Below are 22,011 nucleotides of genomic sequence, written 5' to 3' on the forward strand. Positions count from 1 at the left end.
GTCTTTACAGTAAATTATAAGCGGTTTTCATCGTGTGTGAACTTAAATGAATCAGCCTGTGTGCGTAACAGGTGGTCGTGTTTTCCTATCCGTCTACCTGATTGTCTCCTCTGTTCCTGCCTCTTCCCGACATCTATGACAGTTACTGAGTCCCTTCTGCCTCCCGAAGAAACTGAGTCTTAAATGTCTAGCGTTTTGCCCTAGGCGGTGAGCAGTCCATTCAGGCTGTCCATTCTTTTCACTCAAAGCCTCTTCCTTGTTTTGGCCCCATGCCATTTGTCTGTCCATGGTCTGGTCACCCTTCTTTGTCCTTCCTTGCATTAGTGTCTGAGGCCTGCTGCCATCATGAACCAGTAATGGGCAGCTTATAACGCAGAGCCTTGCTCACAGTTCTGAAGCTGGAAGTTCAAAGCAATATAAACAGTGCTGTGTTCCCACGGTGGCTCTAGGGAAGGAAGATTCCTTCCTTCTCCTGATGGGCGTGAGCGCTCTTCCTTGTTCCTTGGCTGACAGCTGCATCCCTGTAGTTCCTGCCTTCATCCTCACCTGGACCTTGCCTCCCCTCTCTCTCTCTGTGCGCATGTGTACATGGCATTTGTGTAAGGATAGCAGTTGCTAGGTTTTGGCCTAACGTCCTATGAAATAATGTATATGTAGACAGTGCTTTCTTTTTCTTCTTCTTTTTCGTTTTTGGGTTTTCGAGGTAGGATCTCACTGTGGTCCAGGCTGACCTGGAATTAACTGTGTAGTCTCAGGGTGGCCTCAAACTCATGGAGATCGTCCTACCTCTGCCTCCCTAGTGCTGGTGATTAAAGGTGTGCGCCACCACACCGGGCAATTTTTTTTTTTAATTTTTATTTATTTATTTATTTGAGAGCGACAGACACAGAGAGAAAGACAGGTAGAGGGAGAGAGAGAGAATGGGCGCGCCAGGGCTTCCAGCCTCTGCAAACGAACTCCAGACGCGTGCGCCCCCTTGTGCATCTGGCTAACGTGGGACCTGGGGAACCGAGCCTTGAACCGGGGTCCTTAGGCTTCACAGGCAAGCGCTTAACCGCTAAGCCATCTCTCCAGCCCAATTTATTTATTTTTTTTTTTTATTTTTGGGAGATAGGGTCTCATTCTAGCTCAGGCTGACCTGGAATTCAGTTCAGTCTCAGGGTGGTCTTGACTAATGGCCATCTTCCTTCCTCTGCCTCCTGAGTACTAGAATTAAAGGTGGGTGCCATCACACCCAGCTGACACTGTTTTCTTTAAAGGTGAACCAGGTAGCATTGCACCTCATCATAAATTTCAGTTAGTCATGGACTGCATACATGACCAAGGCCTCCCTCCATGAGATGACGACTTGTACTCTCAGCACAGCCAGCTGGGGGAAGTGTACCCTGGTGTGTTCACGCAGCAGACATGCCTGCTGATGTATTCTCAGACCATCTTCCTGGTGTTGAGCAATACATGACTATAGGACGTCACATTCTGAGGTCCTGGGTGCATAGGGGACACTAATCAAACCAAGCATACTTCCTGACCATTGTAGTTACTTTAAAAAAATTATACTTTTATTTATTTATTTATTTGAGAGATGGGGGGAATGGGCATGCCAGGGCCTCTAGCCACACCACACAAACTCCAGATGCATGTGCCCCCTTGTGCATCTGTCTTACATGGGTCTGGAGGAATTGAACCTGGGTCCTTTAGCTTTGCCTGAACTGCTAAGCTGTCTCTCCAGCCCCATGCAGTTAACTTTTTATTTTATTTTGTATGTGTGGGTGTGTGTTTTTGAGGTAGGGTTCTTCTTTAGCCTAGGCTAACCTAATTCACTATGTAGTCTCAGGGTGGCCTCAAGCTCTCAGAGATCCTCCTACCTCTGCCTCCCAAGTGCTGAGATTAAAGGTGAGCGCCACCACACCCAGCTCATTGCAGTTGCTTTGGACCTTCTGTGTAATGTGGTCATTTGCATTGTTCCACCCCTACCAAAAAGATTCCCTGCAGGGTTGCAGAGAGGATGACCTTGCATGTTGGTGGCCTTTCTGCAAGGCTGGGACATCAGTGGAGGAAGTTCAGATATATTTATCCCGTGCTGCCCAGACTGTGTGTGTACTTTGCTCATCTCATGTTTCTTTTTTTTTTTTTTTAAGTTTATTTATTTATTAACAGACACAGAGAGAAAGACAGATAGAGGGAGAGAGAGAGAATGGGAGCGCCAGGGCTTCCAGCCTCTGCAAACGAACTCCAGACGCGTGCGCCCCCTTGTGCATCTGGCTAACGTGGGACCTGGGGAACCGAGCCTTGAACCGGGGTCCTTAGGCTTCACAGGCAAGCGCTTAACCGCTAAGCCATCTCTCCAGCCCTCATGTTTCTTGACACAGCCGGTGAATTATGTGTCTGCATTTCTTGAAAATCTGTCCATTTGTATCAATCTTACTCTAGTTCCAGCACCCCACTGGGCCTTCTGCAAAAACGTCGTTTTAGCCTTTTCATTTTTCTAGTTCAGAAGAGCATAACTGAGATCAGAGTGGACAGTTGGTGAAGAGAACTTGGCCCTCGAGGCCTTGCGCTGGTGTTTCCTAGTCCGTAGAGTGGGATTATGTATTTCCCTGAGAGGATTCCCTGTGTCTTCAGGTTAACCCTGACGTCTTCCATTTAAATGATGAATTCTTCTTGACACAGGTCGGCCTGGGGGAGGCATTACTAGAAGCCGAAACAATTGAAGAACAGGAGTCGCCTGTTAACTGCTTTAGAAAACTGTTTGGTAAGAAAAATTGGATTTCCTGCCACTTCCTTGAGGTGAGCAGAATGTGCTAGAATAAGCATCATTTCCGAGGTAAGGCCATGAGGAGGTAGCTGAGGAGGTCCCGATACCCTGGAACTGAAGTCCTGGTTTACTTTCCTGGGCAGAAGGCACTTTAACAGTGGCATCAGTGATGCTTGGAGCCACTGAGAGCAAACGCGTAGCCCGATCTGAAAGCGGAGCACAGTGAGGAGCCCCCGAATCCGCTCCCAGTGCCGTCGCTCCTCCACCCCGGCGTGGGTGTGCGGGTGCGTTGCCTCCCCCCCCGTCCTGTCCACGTGCACAGCCGCTTTTAAAGACATGTCCCACAAGGCACTGTCCTCCTGTATCTTTTAGAAGTGCTCTGAGTGAACTCTGGCATGGACGGGCGCCTGTTCGAGCCCCGCCTAGACACCTGATGGGTTTTTCTCTGTTCTCCCCTGCCCCAGTTTGCGACGTCCTTCCTCTGATCATTAACAACCACGATGTGCGCTTGCCCGCCAACTTGTTGTATAAATACTTGAACAAAGCCGCAGAATTTTACATCAACTACGTCACTAGGTCGACGCAAGTAGAAAATCCAGGTAAGTGGGAGTGCCCCGCAGTCCAAACTCTTTTTAAGACTGGTTTTGGTGAAGTTGTAAGTTCAGAAATCTCTTGCTCTATTGAATCTTCTCTTGGTCTTGTGCTACCTTGGTGGTTTTTCTAAAAGATCGTGTCTAGGAAAAATAAATGTATAGTGAAGAGGTGAAACTCTTCTGTGTCCATTTATGTATCCCTGATTGAGACAGCCTAGCTGAGTTACAGTGGATGAGTGAGTGCGCCAACCTCACAGACGTCCCACACAGCTCAAAATCTGCTTCCGGCTTTGACCCACGGCCCACCCTGGGTCCCTGAGCAACACGTGTGCGCTCACACTTAGCTTAGTGGTGGGATATATCCCCAGATAGGTGGTGGTGGGCGAGTTCATCGTGCGACCATCATAGAGCGCACTTGCGTAAACCTAGCTGGCATAACCTTGGTAGGTATGCCCTGCCGTCCTGGGGTTGCACGGGCAACGTAGTCCTGCTCCGATACAAAGCTGTGCCCTGCGTTTCTGTACCGATTACAGTAAGCGGAGTCCTGGGTGTCGTTACAGAAGGGGCGACGCCCGCGGGCGCCAGGAGCAGAGCCGGTGGGGCTGGTGCAGGTGAGGGCGGCAGTGACTTCTCCCGGAGGAGCACGGTGCACTTGCGCCGCACAAAATTCGTAAAAAATACCTTTCTTTCTTCACTGATAAAATAGTCTGCTGTAACTCCTGTTTTGTTTTTGTTTTCTTGGAGGCTCCAGCCCAGACTGGCCCAGAACTCACAGAGCCCCTCCTGCTTCTGCTTCAAAGTCAGGCGCCATGACGCCTGGCTACTGTAACTTTCTTACCTTATGGACTTTTTGATTTACAAAAAAAACAAAACTTAACACTTTGCTTAAAACAAACACAACCATCTTGTATAACTGGCCAAAAATGTTTTCTTTATACTTTTCTTACCTTTTTATTCTATTTATCTTTTTCATGTTTTTTTTGTTTTTTTTTGTTTTGTTTTGAGGTAGGGTCTCACTCTGGTCCAGGCTGACCTGGAATTTACTGTGAAGTCCCAGGGTGGCCTTGAACTCCTGGCGATCCTCCTACCTCTGCCTCCCGAGTGCTGGGATTAAAGGCGTGCGCCACCATGCCCGGCTCCTTATTCACGTTTCAAACGTTTTGCTAAAATCTAAGACACAGACATAGCAAGAGCCTGTGCTACGTGGAGGCACCATCAGTATCACTCTTGAGCCTCTGGGAACCATCCCACTGGAAGGTCATCAGGGATGCCACCCTACCGTCACACCTGGACCTTCCCTGGGGACCTGCCTCGGCCTCCTCTGAGGAATGTTCCTTTTCAGAATTGTGTCCGTGGTGGCTTTCTTGGTTTGCTACTGGTTTTCATCATAAATATGTTTATAGGTAGTTTTACTCTGCATTAATGGGAACCTTTGGGTATTAGTGCCCATGTTTCCAAACTGTAGAGCACTTATTTGAGGTCTAAAAAAGCTTTTTTTTTTTTTTTTTTTTTTTTTTTTCCCTTTGGTGTTCTTGAGGTAGAGTCTTGCTCTAGTCTGGGCTAACCTAACATTCACGCTGTGGTCTCAGGGTGGCCTCAAACTCACGGCGATCCTACCTGAGTCTCCCAAGTGCTGTGGTTAAAGGCCGGCACCGCCATACCCGGCTGCAAAAGCCTTTGCTAACCCTTCTCTGAATTCCCTTGGGGATGTTCTTTTCTATCTGTTGCAGCTTCCTTTTTTTTATTGTTTATTTTTGAGGCAGGCTGGCCTGGAAGATACTCCCGAGCTCCAAGCTGGCCTTGAACCTTCTGCTCCAGCCGCCCAAGCCTGGATTAAAGGCTTGAGCCGCCACGCCCTGCTTGCAGCTCCTCTTGTTCTCTCCTCCCCCATGCCCGCGCTCACTGGGTTCAGGACCTTTGCAGTTCTGTTGCAATCTTGTGGGACCACCGTGGGTAGGAGTCACCTCATTAAAGAAAATATTTTTAGTGCAGTGCATGACTGCGCTACGTTGGGGGTCAGTACTTTTTCGAGGAGTTTTTAATCAAGCACCAAACAAATAATAAGCGATATTAATTGTAAGGTACATTTTCTCACCTCAGGTACCCAAGATGCATCTGATTTAATGTCACCTAGCAAACGTAGCTCTCAGAAGTACGTAATAGAAGGGCTGACTGAAAAATCCTCCCAGATTGTGGACCCCTGGGATAGGCTGTTTAAGATTTTGAATGTTGTTGGCATGAGGTGCGAATGGCAGATGGATAAAGGAAGACGGTAAGAAATAACTTCTTCCTAGAATTACTTGTTAAACTTTTTGGTTGTCTAATTGCAGAATCTTTGTAGAAAACAAAATCATTTTTTAAAAAGTATTTTTTATTTATTTGAAAGAAAAAAAAGTGGATGTGCCAGGGCTTCCTGCTATTGCAAATGAAATGAGCTCCAGACTCATGCATCTCTTCATGCGTCTGGTTTCATGTGGGAATGGAGCCCAAGCTGGCAGGCTTTGCAAGCAAGAGTCTTTAACTGTCGAGCCATCTCCCTAGCCCTTAAGTTAGTATTATTTTTTTAAATAATTTATTCATTTATTTGAGAGAAAGAGAATAGATGCACTAGGGCCCCTAGCCACTCCAAACGAACCCCAGACACATATGCCACCTTGTGCATCTGGCTTTATGTGGGTACTGGGGAATCCTTTGGCACTTGCCTTAACCGCTAAGGCCCTCTATTATTATTATTATTATTATTATTATTATTATTATTATTAATGCCCAATTATTTTTTTAAACCAATATAATATATAGTTACATTTCTATCTTGGCAACTTTTGTAACAGTCAATTTATACAAAAGGGTGTAGTTTTTCATTTTGCCAAAAGATTCTTGAAAAAAAAAACAAAAAATACAGGGCTGGGAAGATTCTTAACTGAAGAATGAACTGTTAGGATGGTACTGAGTTTGACCCTGTCTTGAGTAGTTCAGAGAAAAGAGAAGTTACCTTGGCATGTGTCTGTCCTGAAGTTGTGTGTAATCTCTGCCTTCAAGTGGGAAGGTACATTTTCCACTCACATGCAGACAGTTGAGAGTCATTTGAACATGAGAAGACACTTCTATTCAAATGGCCAGCACGTTAGTGAAAGAATGCTTGCCTTCATTGACTACAACAAATCCGCCACAGTGAGGCATCATCTCACTTCCCTCAGAGTAGCCATTCTCCAAAGACAACAACAGATCAGGATGGTGAGAAAAAAAGCCAACCCCACCACGTGTTGATGGGGATGTAAATTAGCAGCATCGAGAGAGAATAGTGTGGGGGTTCCTCAAGGAACTACAAAGAGGTCAGCGTCTGCCCCAGCTGTCCCACTTCTGGCTGGCTGTCCGAGGAAATGGGACCAGCACAGCAAGGCGGCGCCTGCTGTGCATCCTGGGTGCTGCACCACTCACGTGGCGAAGACCCTGACTCAGCCTAGAAGCCCACCAGTGGGTCACCGGTAAAGAAAACGCGAATGTCCACAGGGGAGTATTATCCCGCCGTCGAGAAGCACAGCCTGTCCTTTGCTTTGAAATGGATGGGATGTTACGTTAAGTGAAGTAAGTCAGAAACAGAAACCCAAATTCTGCGCATTCTCTCTCATCTGTGGGTGTTAGGAATAAAAAAAAAAAGCCAGTTGGAATGTAGTCTGTTTCTGGGAAAGTTGAGGGAAGGGAGAAGATGGGAGGAAGATAACAGGATCCCAAACTTGATGCATAGAACTAATGGGCTCTAGCATTCTCCTGAACAGCTGGCCAAGGCCGTCCATGAAGCACTTCCCATGTGCAGTGCTGGGATTGCCCCAGGGCCTCGCTCAGGCTACCGAAGTCACGCCGCCGCCCTCACCACTCTGCGTTAGATGTACATAACCAGAACAGGGAAACTGAAAGATTCCAAACGTCAAGGAATGGTAGGAAGTTTGAGCCAGGCATAGGTCACGTGCCTTTAATCCCAGCCCACGGGAGGCAGTGGTAGAAGGACCACTGAGTTCCAGCCCAGCCTAAGACGACATAGTGAAGTGAATTCCACTTCTGCCTGGGCTAGAGCAAGACCCTACCTAGAAAAAAAAAAAAGGAGAAACTTATTATGCTGGTTTGTTCATTACATTTTGTATACATTTATTAAAATATTTCATTTATGGATGTATATATGTATCTTAAAGTATGTTTTGAAATGTTTGAGGACATGGAAATGTTAGCTATTCTGACTTGCTCTCACACACTATACACGTGGATCAGATTGACACAATGTGCCATGTAAATTTGTGCAGTTAAGATAATTTTTTAAATTGGGCTGGAGGGATGGCTTAGCGGTGAAGGTATTGGCCTGAAAAGCCAAAGACCCAGGTTCAATTTCCCTGGGACGCACATTAGCCAGATGCAAAAGGGTGCACACACATCTGGAGTTCGTTTGCAGTGGCTGGAGGCCCTGGCGTGCCCATCCTTTCTCTCTCTCTCTCTCTCCCTGTCTTTCTCTGTCAAATAAATTTTTTAAAAAGTTAAAACATAATTTTTAAAACTTAATGTAAACCCTTGAGTGATTTTCTTTAGCCCCCTGCTGACGCGCCCATGCGGCTGCAGTTTTTCCTCTTCCTCTTTCAGGAGCTATAGCGACACCCTGCACAGGATGAGGGAACTCTGCAGGTACATGAACAACTTCGACAGTGAAGCCCACGCAAAATATAAAAACCAGGTGGTCTATTCCACGATGCTGGTCTTCTTTAAGAATGCATTCCAGTATGTCAGCAGCATCCAGCCGTCTCTCTTCCAAGGTGGGTTTGCTCGTTCCGGGGCCCCAGGCTGTTGTTGGGTAGGGATGGTAAACAAGATAGTAATGTGTACTGTCACTGTTGGGTAAACATTGTGGGGTGGTACCAGGACTCTTTGTAGCTGATAACTTAGTAGTCAAAGTTAGTAGTTTTTATGTAAACATACTTTCATTAAGAATTCCTGGGCTGGAGAGATGGCTTAGCGGTTAAGCGCTTGCCTGTGAAGCCTAAGGACCCCGGTTCGAGGCTCGGTTCCCCAGGTCCCACGTTAGCCAGATGCACAAGGGGGCGCACGCGTCTGGAGTTCGTTTGCAGAGGCTGGAAGCCCTGGCGCGCCCATTCTCTCTCTCTCCCTCTATCTGTCTTTCTCTCTATGTCCGTTGCTCTCAAATAAATAAAAAATGAACAAAAAAAAAGAATTCCTATGTCAAAGCCTGCTGGCCTGTTGGCCTCAGTTCAGTTCTCTAGTTCTCTAGTGCGGGCATAAAGCCAGATGCTCAGAGTGGTGCATGTGTCTGAACGTTGTTTGCAGCAGCAAGAGGCCCTGGTGCACTCATTCATGCTGTCTCTATAGCTCTCTCTGCTCTCTAATCAATAACTGCTCTCAAATAAAATCTAAACTTAAAAGAATTCTATATCAAGGGCTACACTGGTACTATGAAACTACACACAAACGTTGAATGCCTCTGTTTTGAAATAAAACAGCATATATAGCAAAGTAGGAAGATTTTACAGTGACTTAAACCTGTAATTCCAGCACTCAGGAAGCTGAGGCAGGAGAATCAGGAGTTTAAGGCCAGCCTCAGCTGGGTAAAAATCTATCTCAAAAAAAGAACTTCAAGCCGGGCATGGTGGTACATGCCTTTGATCCCAGCACTCAGGAGGTAGAGGGAGTGAGCTCTGTGAGTTCGAGGCTACCCTGAGACTACATAGTGAATTCCAAAGCAGCCTGGGCTAGAATGAAACCCTACCTCAAAAAAACAAAAAAAAAAAAAACTTAAAAAGAATAGAAAAATATGTTATGGAGACATCACATAGGCATAGATTTAAGTAAAATATACACTCTCTGTAATGTGATTGACTTATAGTCTTTCCTATATTTAGATTTTGCTTAGTATGTAGCCATGATGCACATGTAATTTTACATGCCCTTGTCATGACTGAACATGGCAGATACATAGGAATAAATGGACGAACCGTCAAGTACCTATGCCTACTTGTTCATATACTTCCAATCATAGTGTAGCATTTTTTAAAAGTATTTTATTTATGAACTGGAGAGATGGCTTAGCGGTTAAGCACTTGCCTGTGAAGCCTAAGCACCCCAGTTCGAGGCCTGATTCCCCAGGACCCACGTAAGCCATTTGCACAAGGGGGCGCATGCATCTGGCACATGAATTTGTTTGCAGTGGCTGGAGGCCCTGCCACACCCATTCTCTCTCTGTGTCTCTCTCAAATAAATAAAAACAAATATTTTATCATTTGACAGAAAGAGAATGAGCATAGGTGTGCCAGGGCCTCCTACCACTGCAAATGAGCCCTAGATACGTGCACCACTTTGTGCATCTGGCTTACATGTGTACAGGGGAATCGAACCCTAGCCAGCAGGCTTTACAAGCAAGTACCTTTAATGGCTGAGCCATCTCCCTAGACTACGGTGCAGGATTTTTAAGTGGCTTTCTTTCCATGTGTACTAGAACTTCTTCCTGCTGGTGTTAAGTGCTCTTTTTTCCTTCTGCATTTTTAACATTAGTGTTTTCCCCAACCTAGGTCCTAACGCCCCGAGCCAGGTGCCTCTGGTTCTTCTTGAAGATGTAGCAAATGTGTACGGTGACGTAGAGATTGATCGGAATAAACACATCCATAAGAAGAGGAAGCTGGCCGAGGGGAGAGAGAAGACCATGGTAGTCCTGGCCTGCCAGACGGGCTCATTTAATCATTTCCACATCACGTGCTGTGGCTTGTCAGAGGAATCTGTGTATCATATGAATGTGGATAAAGCTTGGGGTTTTTTGTTTGTTTGTTTTTTTGAGTTAGGGTCTCACACTAGCACAGGCTGACCTGGAATTTACTTTGTATTCTCAGGGTGGCCTCAAACTCTCGGCAGTCCTACTACTGGGTTTTTTAATTACAGTGTAATTAGTATATATAGTTTGTGGATCTCAGTGGAGGCAGTTTGCCCCCTCACCCCATGTTAGGCAGCATCTGGAGATGTGTGATTGCCACAGCTGGGCTTTTGTGAGATGGGTTGTTAATTGCCGACTGGTGGCTAGAGGCCGGGGATCGTGCCAAACATCTGAGAACACATAGAACAGCCCAGAAGACCAATCTTGGCAAGACCGAGCAGCCCTGTTTTGAGGAATTTAATCATGTTTGATTGAATGGTATTGATTAAATTTGCAAAACAAGCCAGAAGCGTGTTGGCCATTGGAAGCAGGGTAGCCTGGTGGGTTCTGACCTTGGAGTGGAAAGGGCGGCCAGGAGCGCCCAGGACGTGGCAGGCAGCTTTCATCGAGGGCAGCAGTGCCTGAAATGCACCCAGAAGCTCAACAGGGTTTTGCCAGTGGGAGTGACGGGGAGGCTTTGTTGAGAGTTGACAGTTTACACAAATTCATAAGGCCATGCAGCAAGGGTGTGCCGGGCAGAAATCCTCAGTGGAGGTCGAGAGTGGAACATGAGGATAGGGTGTCCTCCTCGTTCAGGGAACCTTTCTCCGAAAGTGGCCGGAGATCAGTGTTTCCCACTGTGCGGGCCGTGTGGTCTGTGTTGCAGCTACTCGGTTCTGCTACCGGGTGACACACTCCAACCGTGCACTCAGCTGTCGTGGCCACGTCCAGTGACACTTGTCCATAGAGGTGGGGTTCGGCCTGCTCGTTGTCATTGGCCCCCCTCTAGCTAAATGCCCACCGAACACTTAGTCTGGGACCTCGCCGTGTTGTGTTGTTTTTGCTCCCCTATATTCAGTGTGCTCACTCCCACTTTAGGCACAGCAAACAGTGTTCCCCATGATTAGATTAACTTGGCACACACTCGTAGGCCCTGCAGGGTAGAGGATAGGTTAGAACCAGGAAGATAAAAACTATTCTGAGCCAGCTGTGGTAGCACCCTGGAGGCAGAGGTAGGAAGATCACTGTGAGTTCAAGGCCACCCTGAGACTACATCAGCCTGGGCTAGAGTGAGACCCTACCTCAAACCCCTTCCCCCCAAAAAAAACTTCTGGTTGCTTAATAAGTTATTAACCCTTTGTTTGATAAGTTTCCTCCCAGAAGTGCTCAGTTGCATAATTTTGCAGAGTTTTTCAGGTATCAACAGATGATTTGAAGCCCATCCACCGGCCTCAGTTTACCAGTCTGCCTCAGATGCCTGGGTGCTCTTTCCTTCTTTCCTGACATTCCCTGGTAGACTAAGTCCTCCTTGGGCCTGTTCCTGGCTCATCCGGGTATTCCACATGAGAGCCTCAGATATGCTGCTGTTGTTGGTAACAGGCTGTTGGTAACAGGCTGTGTGTGCGTTGCTAGTAGTAACTAAAGGCAACAGTCTGCCCCCGGGCAGTTCGTGGCTACCGCACGGCCTCAGTCCCACAGCGCTGTGCCTTCCTTACCTCTGCGTTGCGAGTCCAGGCCACCGTCGTCTCTTTCTAGACCATCAGGGCGGTAGCCCTTGCGCCCTGTGGCTTCTCTTCTCGGCAGAGTGACTTTTTTTTTTTTTTCCTGTTTATTTGTGTGCCACCACATCTGGCCTGGAGTGATCTTTTGAAGCGTGAATTAGACAGCCACTCTCTTGATGGTGGCACACAGCTGGAATCAGGTTTGTTAGGCATCTATCTGCTCTCCACCCATCCTCCCCCACTGGCTCATTTGGGCCAGTGTGCTCCCTGAAGTTACTACTGTTCCCTCATAGCTTCGGCATCCTTACGCATCTCAAATTCGATTTCTCAGAATTTTGCAAACTGTTTGGAACTTCACTGTTCATCCAGTTCCCTGCACCTCATTTGGAGGCAGGGATGTTTTCTATAGGTTGCAACGCTAACGCGCGCATTTTCATGATAGTAGAATACGGCATTAGCTTGCCACTGCTTGGTATAGAACAGAGCCCGTGACGGACTGTTGTGTGGAAGCAAAGTCAATAACGGCACATGATAAAGGAAGAAATAAACTGTAAAATAAATAAATAAAATCAAGATTCAAAAAAAAGTCTCTTGGGCTGGAGAGATGGCTTAGCTGTTAAGCGCTTGCCTGTGAAGCCTAAGGACCCCAGTTCGAGGCTCGATTCTCCAGGACCCACGTTAGCCAGATGCACAAGGGGGCGAACGTGTCTGGAGTTCATTTGCAGGGGCTGAAGACCTTGGTGTGTCCATTCTCTCTCTATCTGCCTCTTTCTCTCTCTGCCACTCTCAAATAAATAAAAATAAAACAAAAAAATTTAAAAATGTCTCATCATAAAAAAATGAATGTATAAAATATCATGATGACAATCATATATTACCAAAGCTAAGTTATTAGATTTGAAAAGGTATACTCATCTAGTAATCTTTGATACAAAATCCATAGTAGCCTGAGTTGGGAGTCATTAACAGAATGTTGCAGAAAGCGCTTGTGTGTAGCTTCTAAGGGAATCTTGTTTCCCGTGCCGTGTGCAGAGTTCAGATGAGGAGGACTGCTCCACCAAAGGACGGAGCCGGCACATCATAGTCAATAAAGCCGAGCTCACCAACTCCGTCGAAGTGTTGGAAAGCTTTAAACTGGCCCGAGAGAGCTGGGAGTTGCTCTACTCCCTGGAATTCCTTGACAAAGGTAAGAATGTACTTGCCATGTTGATGTTAATTCATGTGTGTGCACACAGGTGTGTACGGTGCACATGCATGTGGAGGTTAGAGGACAGCCTTGGAAATTGTTCTGCAGAAACACTTTTTTTTTCTCTTCCTTCCTTCATCTTTCCCTCCTTCCTTCCCTCCCTCCCTCCCTCCCTCCCTCCCTCCCTCTCTCTCTTTGTTTCTTTTTGAAACAGGGTCTGTCATTGGCTTAGAGCTCGCCAAGTAGGCCAGATTGTCTGACCAGCAAGTGCCAGAGATCTTCCTGACTCCACCTTCCCCCCACACTCAGCTTTTCTTTTCATAGGGGTTCTGAGAATCAAAGTCAGGTCCTCATAGTACATGGTAACTTGACTCACTGAGCTATCTGTATTATAGCCCTTGGGTAATTTTTTATATAAAGTTATTGTGCTCAGAAATAATTACGACGCTTGAGATGCCACATCTCATAGTTCACTGAAGTGATTTCATTAGCTCACACATTTTATAGTATTCTTTCTGGATCAAGATACTAATTCATGGGGCTGGAGAGATGGCTCAGAGTTTAAAGGCACTTGCTTACAAAGCCTGCCAGCTTGGGTTTGACTCCCCAGTACCCACTTAAAGCCAGATGCACAAAGTGGCGCACGTGTCTAGAGTTCGTTTGCAGTGCCTGGAGGCCCTGACTTACTCATACACTGTCTGTCTGTCTTCTGTTTCCACCTGAGATTTTTGTTGTTGCTGTTTTCTTTTTTGTTTTTCAAGGTAGGATTTCACTCTAGCGCAGACTGACCTGGAGCAGAATTCAGTATGTAATCTCTGGGTGGTCTTGAACTCGTGGTGATCTTCCTACCTCTGCCTCCCGAGTGCTGGGGTTAAAGGCGTGCCACCACACCTGGATCTGAGTTTTCTTTTTTTTTTTTTTTTTATCATTATTAACAACATATTTCATGTGGATAAATCATGTGTTGGTACCCTCTTTTCCCTCATCCCTGTCCCCATTCTGTTGGGAATGCTTCAGTGGAGTTACAGGGATCCCCTATGGGGTTGTGGGTTATGCCTTATAGGAGCAGACTTAAGTTAGTTTGGGGGGAGGGAATGCCTTTGGGCTTGATGTCTCAATCTGTGGCTCTTACAATCTTTCCACCTCATCCTCCTGAGTTTTCTTTTTAATTGTTCTTTCCCAAATTTTATCGCCCTCAAATTGCATGTTTTTAAGAATACAAAAGGAAGCCGGGCGTGGTAATGCACACCTTTAATCCCAGCACTTGGGAGACAGACTCCATAGTGAATTCCAGGCCAACCTGGACTAGAGTGAAACCCTACCTTGAGAAACCAAAGAGAAAGAATACAAAAGGAAGTATAGTTTTTCTCTGTGCCAAGTCCATTGCCTGGAAAAATCAAAATTCAAAAGGCATAGAGACACCGTTTCCTTTCGAATATAGACATGCCATGTTTATCGGCATCATTACCTCTTTGCTGAGCAATGCATTTGTACTATATTTTGGAATCAGCGTTGCAGTCAGGTTCGCATTGCTGGTAGAAATCACCAAACCAAGGCAGCTTCTGGAAAAAAAAGAGGTTTATTTTGGCTTATAGGCTCGAGGGGGAAGCTCCATGGTGGCAGGGAAAATGATGGCATGAGCAGGGGGTGGACATCACCCTGTGGCCAACATCATGTGGACAATAGCAACAGGACAGTGTGCCAAACACTGGCATGGGGAAACTGGCTATAACACCCATAAGCCCACTCCCATTAATACACTCCCTCCAGGAGGCGTTAATTCCCAAATCTTCATCAGCTGGGAACCTCGCAGTCAGAACACCTAAGTGTGTGGGGGACGCCTGACTCAGACCAATACAAGGGTCTGTTAGTTTCCTTTTAGCCAGTGGGTATTTGTCCCTTGGCCTCCTGACACACCATCCATGGTCAGATGTGCATGTCATATTTTTATTTTTACTCATTTATTTGAGAGAGAGAAAGAGGCAAAGAGAGAATGGGCTGCCAGGGCCTGTAGCCATTGCAAATGAACTCCAGACTCATGCACCACCCTGTTGGAATCGAACCTGGGTCCTTTAGGTGATTCAGGCCAGTGCCTTAATCACTAAGCCCTCTCTCCAGCCCAGGGTTTTCTAAGTCAGTATAACATCAGACAGTTTCTGTTTGTTGTATCTAGAAGCTTGAACATCTGTGTGATTACTCTAGAAGAAATGTTGTCTTTGGTTATACATCAGCCTTTTAAAAAATGAATAATACCTTAGTCTGTTTCTTACCTTAACAGGTGAGAATTGTGGGACGTTTTCTGAGGAAGGCAAGGTAGCTTAAGAGATGAGTGGAGTGATATATGACAAGAGCTGCTCTTGAAGCCCTTAGTATGTGCTTAACAGCACTGGGCCATAAAACCTCTGCTTCTGCAGAAGTGACAGTGGCCCTGTTCTAACTTCCTCCTGGACCTGAAATTCCAGGCCATTGTCGTGGAAGTAGTGATCTCTAGTAACTCTTCATCTTTACTGGCTCTTGTCTGTTCTCCTTTGCTGGGTTGGTAGCTTTGTCTCCCATTTTCTCTGTTTACCTATTTTTGGCAAATCTGCTCTCGAATCCCCTCTTAGAATTTACGAGAATTTGTTTGGCATGGAAGACCGACACTTGGCTGTGGCTCAGAATCTTCCTCACCGACATGATCATCTACCAGGTACAGCGCCAGGCGCCCCGGGTGGCTGCGTCTGCCCAGGGTGTGATCAGCAGAGACGGGCTTCAGCATGCGGGCTGGGTTTTGTGCCCGTTGCCCGCGCACACGTTTGAGTGTCCAGTGGTCGTGAGATGAGCGTTCACTGTCACACCACAACTCAAAAGTGACACGCCTCTCACGGCACGTGGCATGTCCAATCACACGTCCTTCCATGTGAAGGCAAGCGGAGTCTTTCTTCCTCAGTAGGAGATGCGTACTGCTCAGCCCTCGCTGCCGGCTCCAGAAGCATCTCACCTGCCGTGGAGAGAGCAGACGGTCCACTGCCCCATGGTGCTGAAGTGTGCCTGATGCTATGTCTGCCCTTCAGAGGGAAAGTGGCATTAGCAGTGAACCATGGGCAAAATACCGCAAACTGTACTCCGTCACATGACAGAATTTGTGCCATTTCATTGACTCGAAATCAAGAAAAATCTTTGTACGGTTGGCTCACTTTGTGATCGGTTCTTCACGTGCAAATAGAACCAACTGTGGGTAAAAATAGTGGGAAGACCAACTGTGGCTCTACCAAGCTTGCACATGCATCTTTCCGTGCCTTTATTCCCTGAGAAATGTTGGGTGACAGCTGTCTGTGTGCCATGTGCATTGTGTTATAAGTAATCCGGGAGCATTTGAAGTATACAGGAGGATGTGTGCAGGCCGTGTGTAAATACTCTATCACGGCACATCAGACCCTCGAGCATGTGTAACTTTTGGTGTTCTTGGGGGTCCTGAAGGCAATCCTCTGAGGATTTCCAGAGGTGGCGCTGCTTACAAAGCTCCTTCCTGAAGAACACCGCTCAGCTTTAAGAAACTCAGCTTCGTTCTGTTGCTAAGTCCCCCTTTTCCTCCTCAGATATCCTATAGAGATGCCTTGCTTGTGGCTGCTGATTCTTCGCCAGTAACCTCTGAAGGCTTGCATGTGTAAACTTTAACGTTGCCATTGTCTCTCCAAGGGTCAGTACAAGAAGGCCATAGCCAGCCTGCATCACCTAGCAGCCCTCCAGGGATCCCTTGCTCAGCCCCAGGTGACAGGACAAGGCACTTTAGAGCACCAGCGGGCGCTCATCCAGCTGGCAACGTGTCACTGTGCCCTTGGGGAGTACAGAGTGAGTACTGGCGGCGGCGCAGGGCCCCCTCAGCGCCCGACCACCCCGGCTTCTCGGTGCCCTGGAAAGGCGTTGCGTGTCGGGGTGTGTTGGCTTGAACTTCACCAGCTAGATCTGGGGCTTCGTTTGGTGCCGAAATCACAATGGCTCTATTTTACACCGCTTTTTCTGCATTGTAATTATTTCTCCCCTCATATTAAGCCTCAGTGAGACGGGGACTCACGTAGCCCAGGCTGGCCTCGCGCTTAACTGAGAGCTGGGAATGAAGCTGAACTCCTATTCCTCCTGCCCCCACGTCCCAAGTGCTAGGATTCCAGGCGTGCACTGCCGTGCCTGTACGTGGCTCCGGCTTCAGTACTTTCTAAGCGGCCAGTTCCTTATTCCATTCTACTGGAACTTTGTCATCGTCGTCGTCGTTTTCAAGGCAGGCTCTCCCTGCAGCCCGGGCTGACCGGGAACTCATTCTGTAGTCCCAGGCTGGCCACGGACTCACGGCAGGCCTCCCACCTCTCCTCCCAAGTGCTTGTACACCGCCATGCCGGGCGGAAAGTTCAGCTTCTTACCTGGCTTTTCTTTTGTATTTTCATTTATATTTTTAAAATATATTTACTTATTTATTTGAGAGAGAATGGGTACATCAGGGCCTCTTGCCACTGCAAATAAACTACAGATGCGTGTGTCACAACGTGTATCTGGCTTACATGGGCGCTGTGGATTCAAAACCGTGTCTTTAGGCTTCAAGGGCAACCGCCTTAACCACTAAGCCATCCCTCCAGCTCTGTTTTTATTTGTTTATTTATTCTGGTTTTCTTAGATAGGGTCTCGCTTTAGCCCAGGCTGACCTGGAATTCACTATATAGTGTCAGGACAGCCTCAAACTCACAGCTTCCTGCTACCATGCCTCCTGAGTGCTGGGATTAAAGGCGTGCGCCACCACGCCCGGCATGCCTGGTATTTTTTTAAAGGATAACTGGTTCTGTTGTGCTTGGGAAGAGAAGCCCTTTCTGAAGTGGCAAACGGCAAGTTGATGTTTAGCTTATCTAGACCTCAGCTTCTCTCTACACAGGAGCACGCTCGTGGGCTTGTGAAAGCACCGGTTCTTCTGTGAGGCTGAGTCCGCTACTCCCTTCATGCCACTTGTAGCGCGGGCCACTGACGTGCCAGCCCGCGTGCACGATACAGGTTGATTCAGTCGAGGCGATGAGCGTGCTTTCTCTACGTGTAGCTGCTGTGCGAATGTAAAGCCACAGCTTAACATACAAGTCCAGATTTCTTCTCCCTTTATAGATTGATTATTCGGTGCTTAAGAATCCCAACATTTTAAAAAATGTGCACTGGGAATACAATATAATGCGTAGTTTGCCTTGAAGGTTGGTTGTTTCTTGGAGGCCGCGGGGTATTTTGACACAGTCTTAGTCTGGAATCCACCTGACCCAGAACTTTCTGAACAGCCCAGGCTGACCTCGAGTTTATGGAAGTCTTCCTGCTTCAGCCTCCCACGTTTGGGATTGTGGGTGCGAGCCGCACATCTGACTTCCTGTGTGTGTTCCCACCGGCTGTAACGCTGTGCTCTGTACTGAACCCCTTCGCTGTCTGTCTTTCTCAAGTCTGTCGGGCAGGGCATTCTTTTTTTGGCCGCCACCATACTTTGGAACATCTTGATAGTTTACTTAATATTTGAATTTTTAAGTTTGTTCTGTTAACAGCGAAGACTGAGTTAGGGTTGCCTCTGCAGGCTGGGTTTCATCCTCTTGTCGCTTCCTTTGAGTCGCTGAGCGCACAGGTGCTCTTGACCGCGTCGTCCTGGGGCGGGGCGGGCCCTTCACGAGCCTGCATCATTCACTGTGGAGCACACGGGCTGATGCCATTCCGAGGCAGGGCCAGACGTCCGTGCGCGCTGTGGCCTGCCTGGTCACTGCAGAAATCTGCGGTCATGTTTACTGGGTTTCAGCCCAAAGCTTCGGGTTCGTCCTCACTGGTGCTGTGTCCCGTAGATGACGTGTGAGAAAGTCCTCGACCTGATGTGCTACGTGGTCCTCCCCACTCAAGATGGAGGCAAGTCGCAGGAAGAGCCCTCGAAAGCAAAGCCCAAGCTTAGAAAAGGTATGGTGAGAAGTCTCATTGTCTCATTTCTCTTCTTTTTTTTTTTTTTTTAATGTTATTTATATATTTGCAAGCAGAGAGAGATAGAAGAGAAACAGAAGCACACTAGGGCCTCCAGCCATTGCAAATAAGCTCTAGGTGCATATGCCATTTTGTGTATCTGTCCTTATGTGGGTACTGGGGAATTGAACTCAGGTCATTAGGCTATGTGGACAGGTGCCTTAACCACCAAGCCATCGCTCCAGCCAGAGAAGTTTCATTTCTGTTTTGTCAAAATAGTTTTGGGACCATGGCTGAGAAACGTGTCCTAGCCCCTGAAGGTGATCGGCTGGGCTGGGCAGTCGCAGAGTGAGACATGAGCCCTTCCCGGGGTTTCTGTGGGCTATGCTCTCAGGAGCAGCTGTCTTTCTGCCAAAGTGCACTTCCTTCCTCACTTTGTTATCTCTGAACAACATCTCTTTTCTTTTTTATCTTGGCTGGTTTTAGGGAAATGTATAGATGGATTCATTAGAAAGTGTCTTTAGCCATGCTTTTGGGACCATTTTGAACTTCACCTCGAGTTTCACATGCATGGCCTGAAAAAGTAAATATATGACTAATAATTTGTTTCTACCTCAGAAGTTAGAAACAGAAACAAATCAAATGTGAAGAGAGTGGAAGATAGAAAATAATACCAAGAGCAAAATTAGTGAAATAGAAAACAAATAAAATTAAAGCCAAAGGTTATTTAGTGAAAAATATGCATAAAGTACATAAATTCCTATCAAGATTGATCAAAAAAGTAAATCCAGATGACACATGTCAAGAATGGAAAGGCAAATGTCACCATGGATTCTAGTGAAGTCAAAAGGTTTAATGACAGAACAAGTTATGAATAAAGTTATGCCAGGAAATTTAACAACTTAGAAGTGGCAGAGGCATTTCTTGAAAAACACAACCTATAGAAAATGACACAAAATGAAATAGAAAAGTCTGAGTATTCTTATAGCTAAAAATAAACTAAACTTGATGTTAAAAACCTTCCTACAAAGAAAGGTCCACATACCGTCCCTGGTGAATGTTATCAAGAATTTAAGAATTCATTATACCTCTCCCACGGATACTTTTAGAAATGGAGAAGGGCCTGGCTTGTTTTAAATCCAACATAACAGATAGAAAAACCAAACAGGCTTCTGCTGATTTTGTACTGATTTGTATAGAAAGCTTTAAAACTTGAAGCCTAATATCAGTACTCATAAGACTGAGTGGCGAGTGAACCGGGTGCAGGAATCTGTGTAGAGTGCTCGGTACACTGAAATGTGGAATAAGTATTGAATAGAGTTTAGGAAAGAAGCTTGGAAAGTGAGATCTGGAGGCCATCAACAATCACATTTGCGGCCTGGAGAGATGCTTAGCGGTTAAGGGGCTTGCCTGGAAGACCAAAGGACCCAGATTCAATTCCCTAGGACCCATGTAAGCCAGATGCATAAAGTAGCACATGCATCTGGAGTTCATTGACAGCAGCTGGAGGCCCTGCTGCTCCCAATTCTCTCTCTCAAATAAATAATAAAATATTTTTAAAATCACTTTTACAATGGGTATGGTGACAAGCACCTTTAATCCCAGTACTCAGGAGGCAGAGGTAGGAGGATTGCTGTGAGTTCAAAGCCAGCCTGAGAGTACCTAGTGAATTCCAGGTCAGCCTGGGCAAGAGCAAGACCCTACCTTGAAACCCTCCCCCCATCATGATTTCAAAGTATAATTTATTTTACTATATTAGAAATAATTAGCTGGGTGTGGTGGTGCCCACCTTTAATACCAGCACTGAGGAGGCTGAGGTAGGATTGCTGTGAGTTTGAGGCCTGCCTGTGACTGGAGTGGGGTAGAGTGAGACCCTAACTGAAAAACAGACAAGAAAAAAACCAGAAATCATGTGAGTGAGTGATTGTTACTCGTCTTTTTTTGCGGGGGGATCTCAGTCCTTTGCTTTTCAAAGCTGTTTTCTTTCATGGTAGCCGTTACTAACCTTGTGGCCTCTGCAGGTTCGGATCTGAAGCTCCTGCCCTGCACCAGTAAGGCGATTATGCCATACTGTCTGCATTTGATGTTAGCATGCTTTAAGGTAAGCTTCAGGTGGATTAGCATGAAAGCACTGCCTTTGAAGTAACGTCCAGTGAGCTGGCAGGACTTGAGAGCCTTGCTAACAACTGACAGCTTGCTGCTTTTACGAGGCAGGTTGGTATATAGAGAGAGGAACACCTGGCTAGGAATGAGCAAACCTTTGCCAACTGACAGGTGCACTTGGTAAAGATGAGTAGAAAACGATCCCTTTCTTGGGACAGATGTGCAAGTCACCTTACATATAGTAGTATGCCATAAATATTTGTGAAGTATGGTAAGCCAGATGACGTTGAGTCACAGGCGGACAGTCAGCTTGTTAAAAGATATGGCGAACGGAAGCCTTTTTGACATGAAGATTAGCACCAGCACATGGCCATCAGTTTCAGAAAGCTCACCACAGTCCCTGTGTGTGGTGGAGTAGCACCTCAGCAGAGAGGCTTGATTGTTTCAGGCAGGTGTGTGTGCAGATGGGCAGCAGTACTGGTTACTGCTTTGTGCATTGTTCCCAGATGCACCTCATCAGTGGAACCTCTTGGGACAACAGAAGCAATTTGCAGTGTGATTTTATGCAGACTTGCTTATTTAAGACAAAAAGCCCTTTGCTTTTCTGAGCTCACACTTACTTGTTGCTCACCATCTTCCCAGCTCAAGCACTTCCCTCACAGGTGGCAAAAAGCCCATCTTTTCTCTGCACAGTTGCCCAGGTCTGGGTATGTAGTTCCGTTGTCAGAGCGCCTGGTTAGCATGCACAAAGTCCTGGGTTCCATTTCCAGGACCACGTAAACCAGACTTGGTGGAACATACCTGTAGTTCCGGCACTTACGGGCAGGAAGATCGAAAAGTTCAAGGCTAACCTTAGCTGAATAGAATGTTGGAGGTCAGGGGCTGGAGCGATAGCTTAGCAGTTAAGACACTTGCCTGCGAAGCCTAGGGACCCAGGTTCTGCTCTCCAAATCCCATGTAAGCCAGACGCACAAGGCGACACAAGTGTGCAAGGTCACACATGCGCACAATCGCAGTGGCTGGGGGCCCTAGTGTGCCAA

At 46.8% G+C, this 22,011-nt stretch overlaps 1 protein-coding gene across 3 annotated transcripts in view; it reads left to right on the forward strand.

Moving 5' to 3' along the window:
• Ints10 (integrator complex subunit 10) overlaps window positions 1-22,011 on the forward strand; it is a 34,089-nt gene that overhangs the window by 4,441 nt on the left and 7,637 nt on the right. For all 3 annotated transcript variants that reach the window (XM_045130939.1, XM_012951477.2, XM_045130941.1), the window contains exons 5-14: window positions 2,671-2,752; window positions 3,220-3,354; window positions 5,449-5,620; window positions 7,975-8,144; window positions 9,912-10,045; window positions 12,781-12,934; window positions 15,541-15,623; window positions 16,613-16,765; window positions 18,760-18,868; window positions 20,890-20,969. In XM_045130939.1, the coding sequence (XP_044986874.1) occupies window positions 2,671-2,752; window positions 3,220-3,354; window positions 5,449-5,620; window positions 7,975-8,144; window positions 9,912-10,045; window positions 12,781-12,934; window positions 15,541-15,623; window positions 16,613-16,765; window positions 18,760-18,868; window positions 20,890-20,969 (1,272 nt within the window). The remainder of the gene's footprint in view (window positions 1-2,670; window positions 2,753-3,219; window positions 3,355-5,448; window positions 5,621-7,974; window positions 8,145-9,911; window positions 10,046-12,780; window positions 12,935-15,540; window positions 15,624-16,612; window positions 16,766-18,759; window positions 18,869-20,889; window positions 20,970-22,011) is intronic.

Source organism: Jaculus jaculus, chromosome 12, assembly GCF_020740685.1.
Source record: "Jaculus jaculus isolate mJacJac1 chromosome 12, mJacJac1.mat.Y.cur, whole genome shotgun sequence".
Taxonomy (NCBI): domain Eukaryota; kingdom Metazoa; phylum Chordata; class Mammalia; order Rodentia; family Dipodidae; genus Jaculus; species Jaculus jaculus.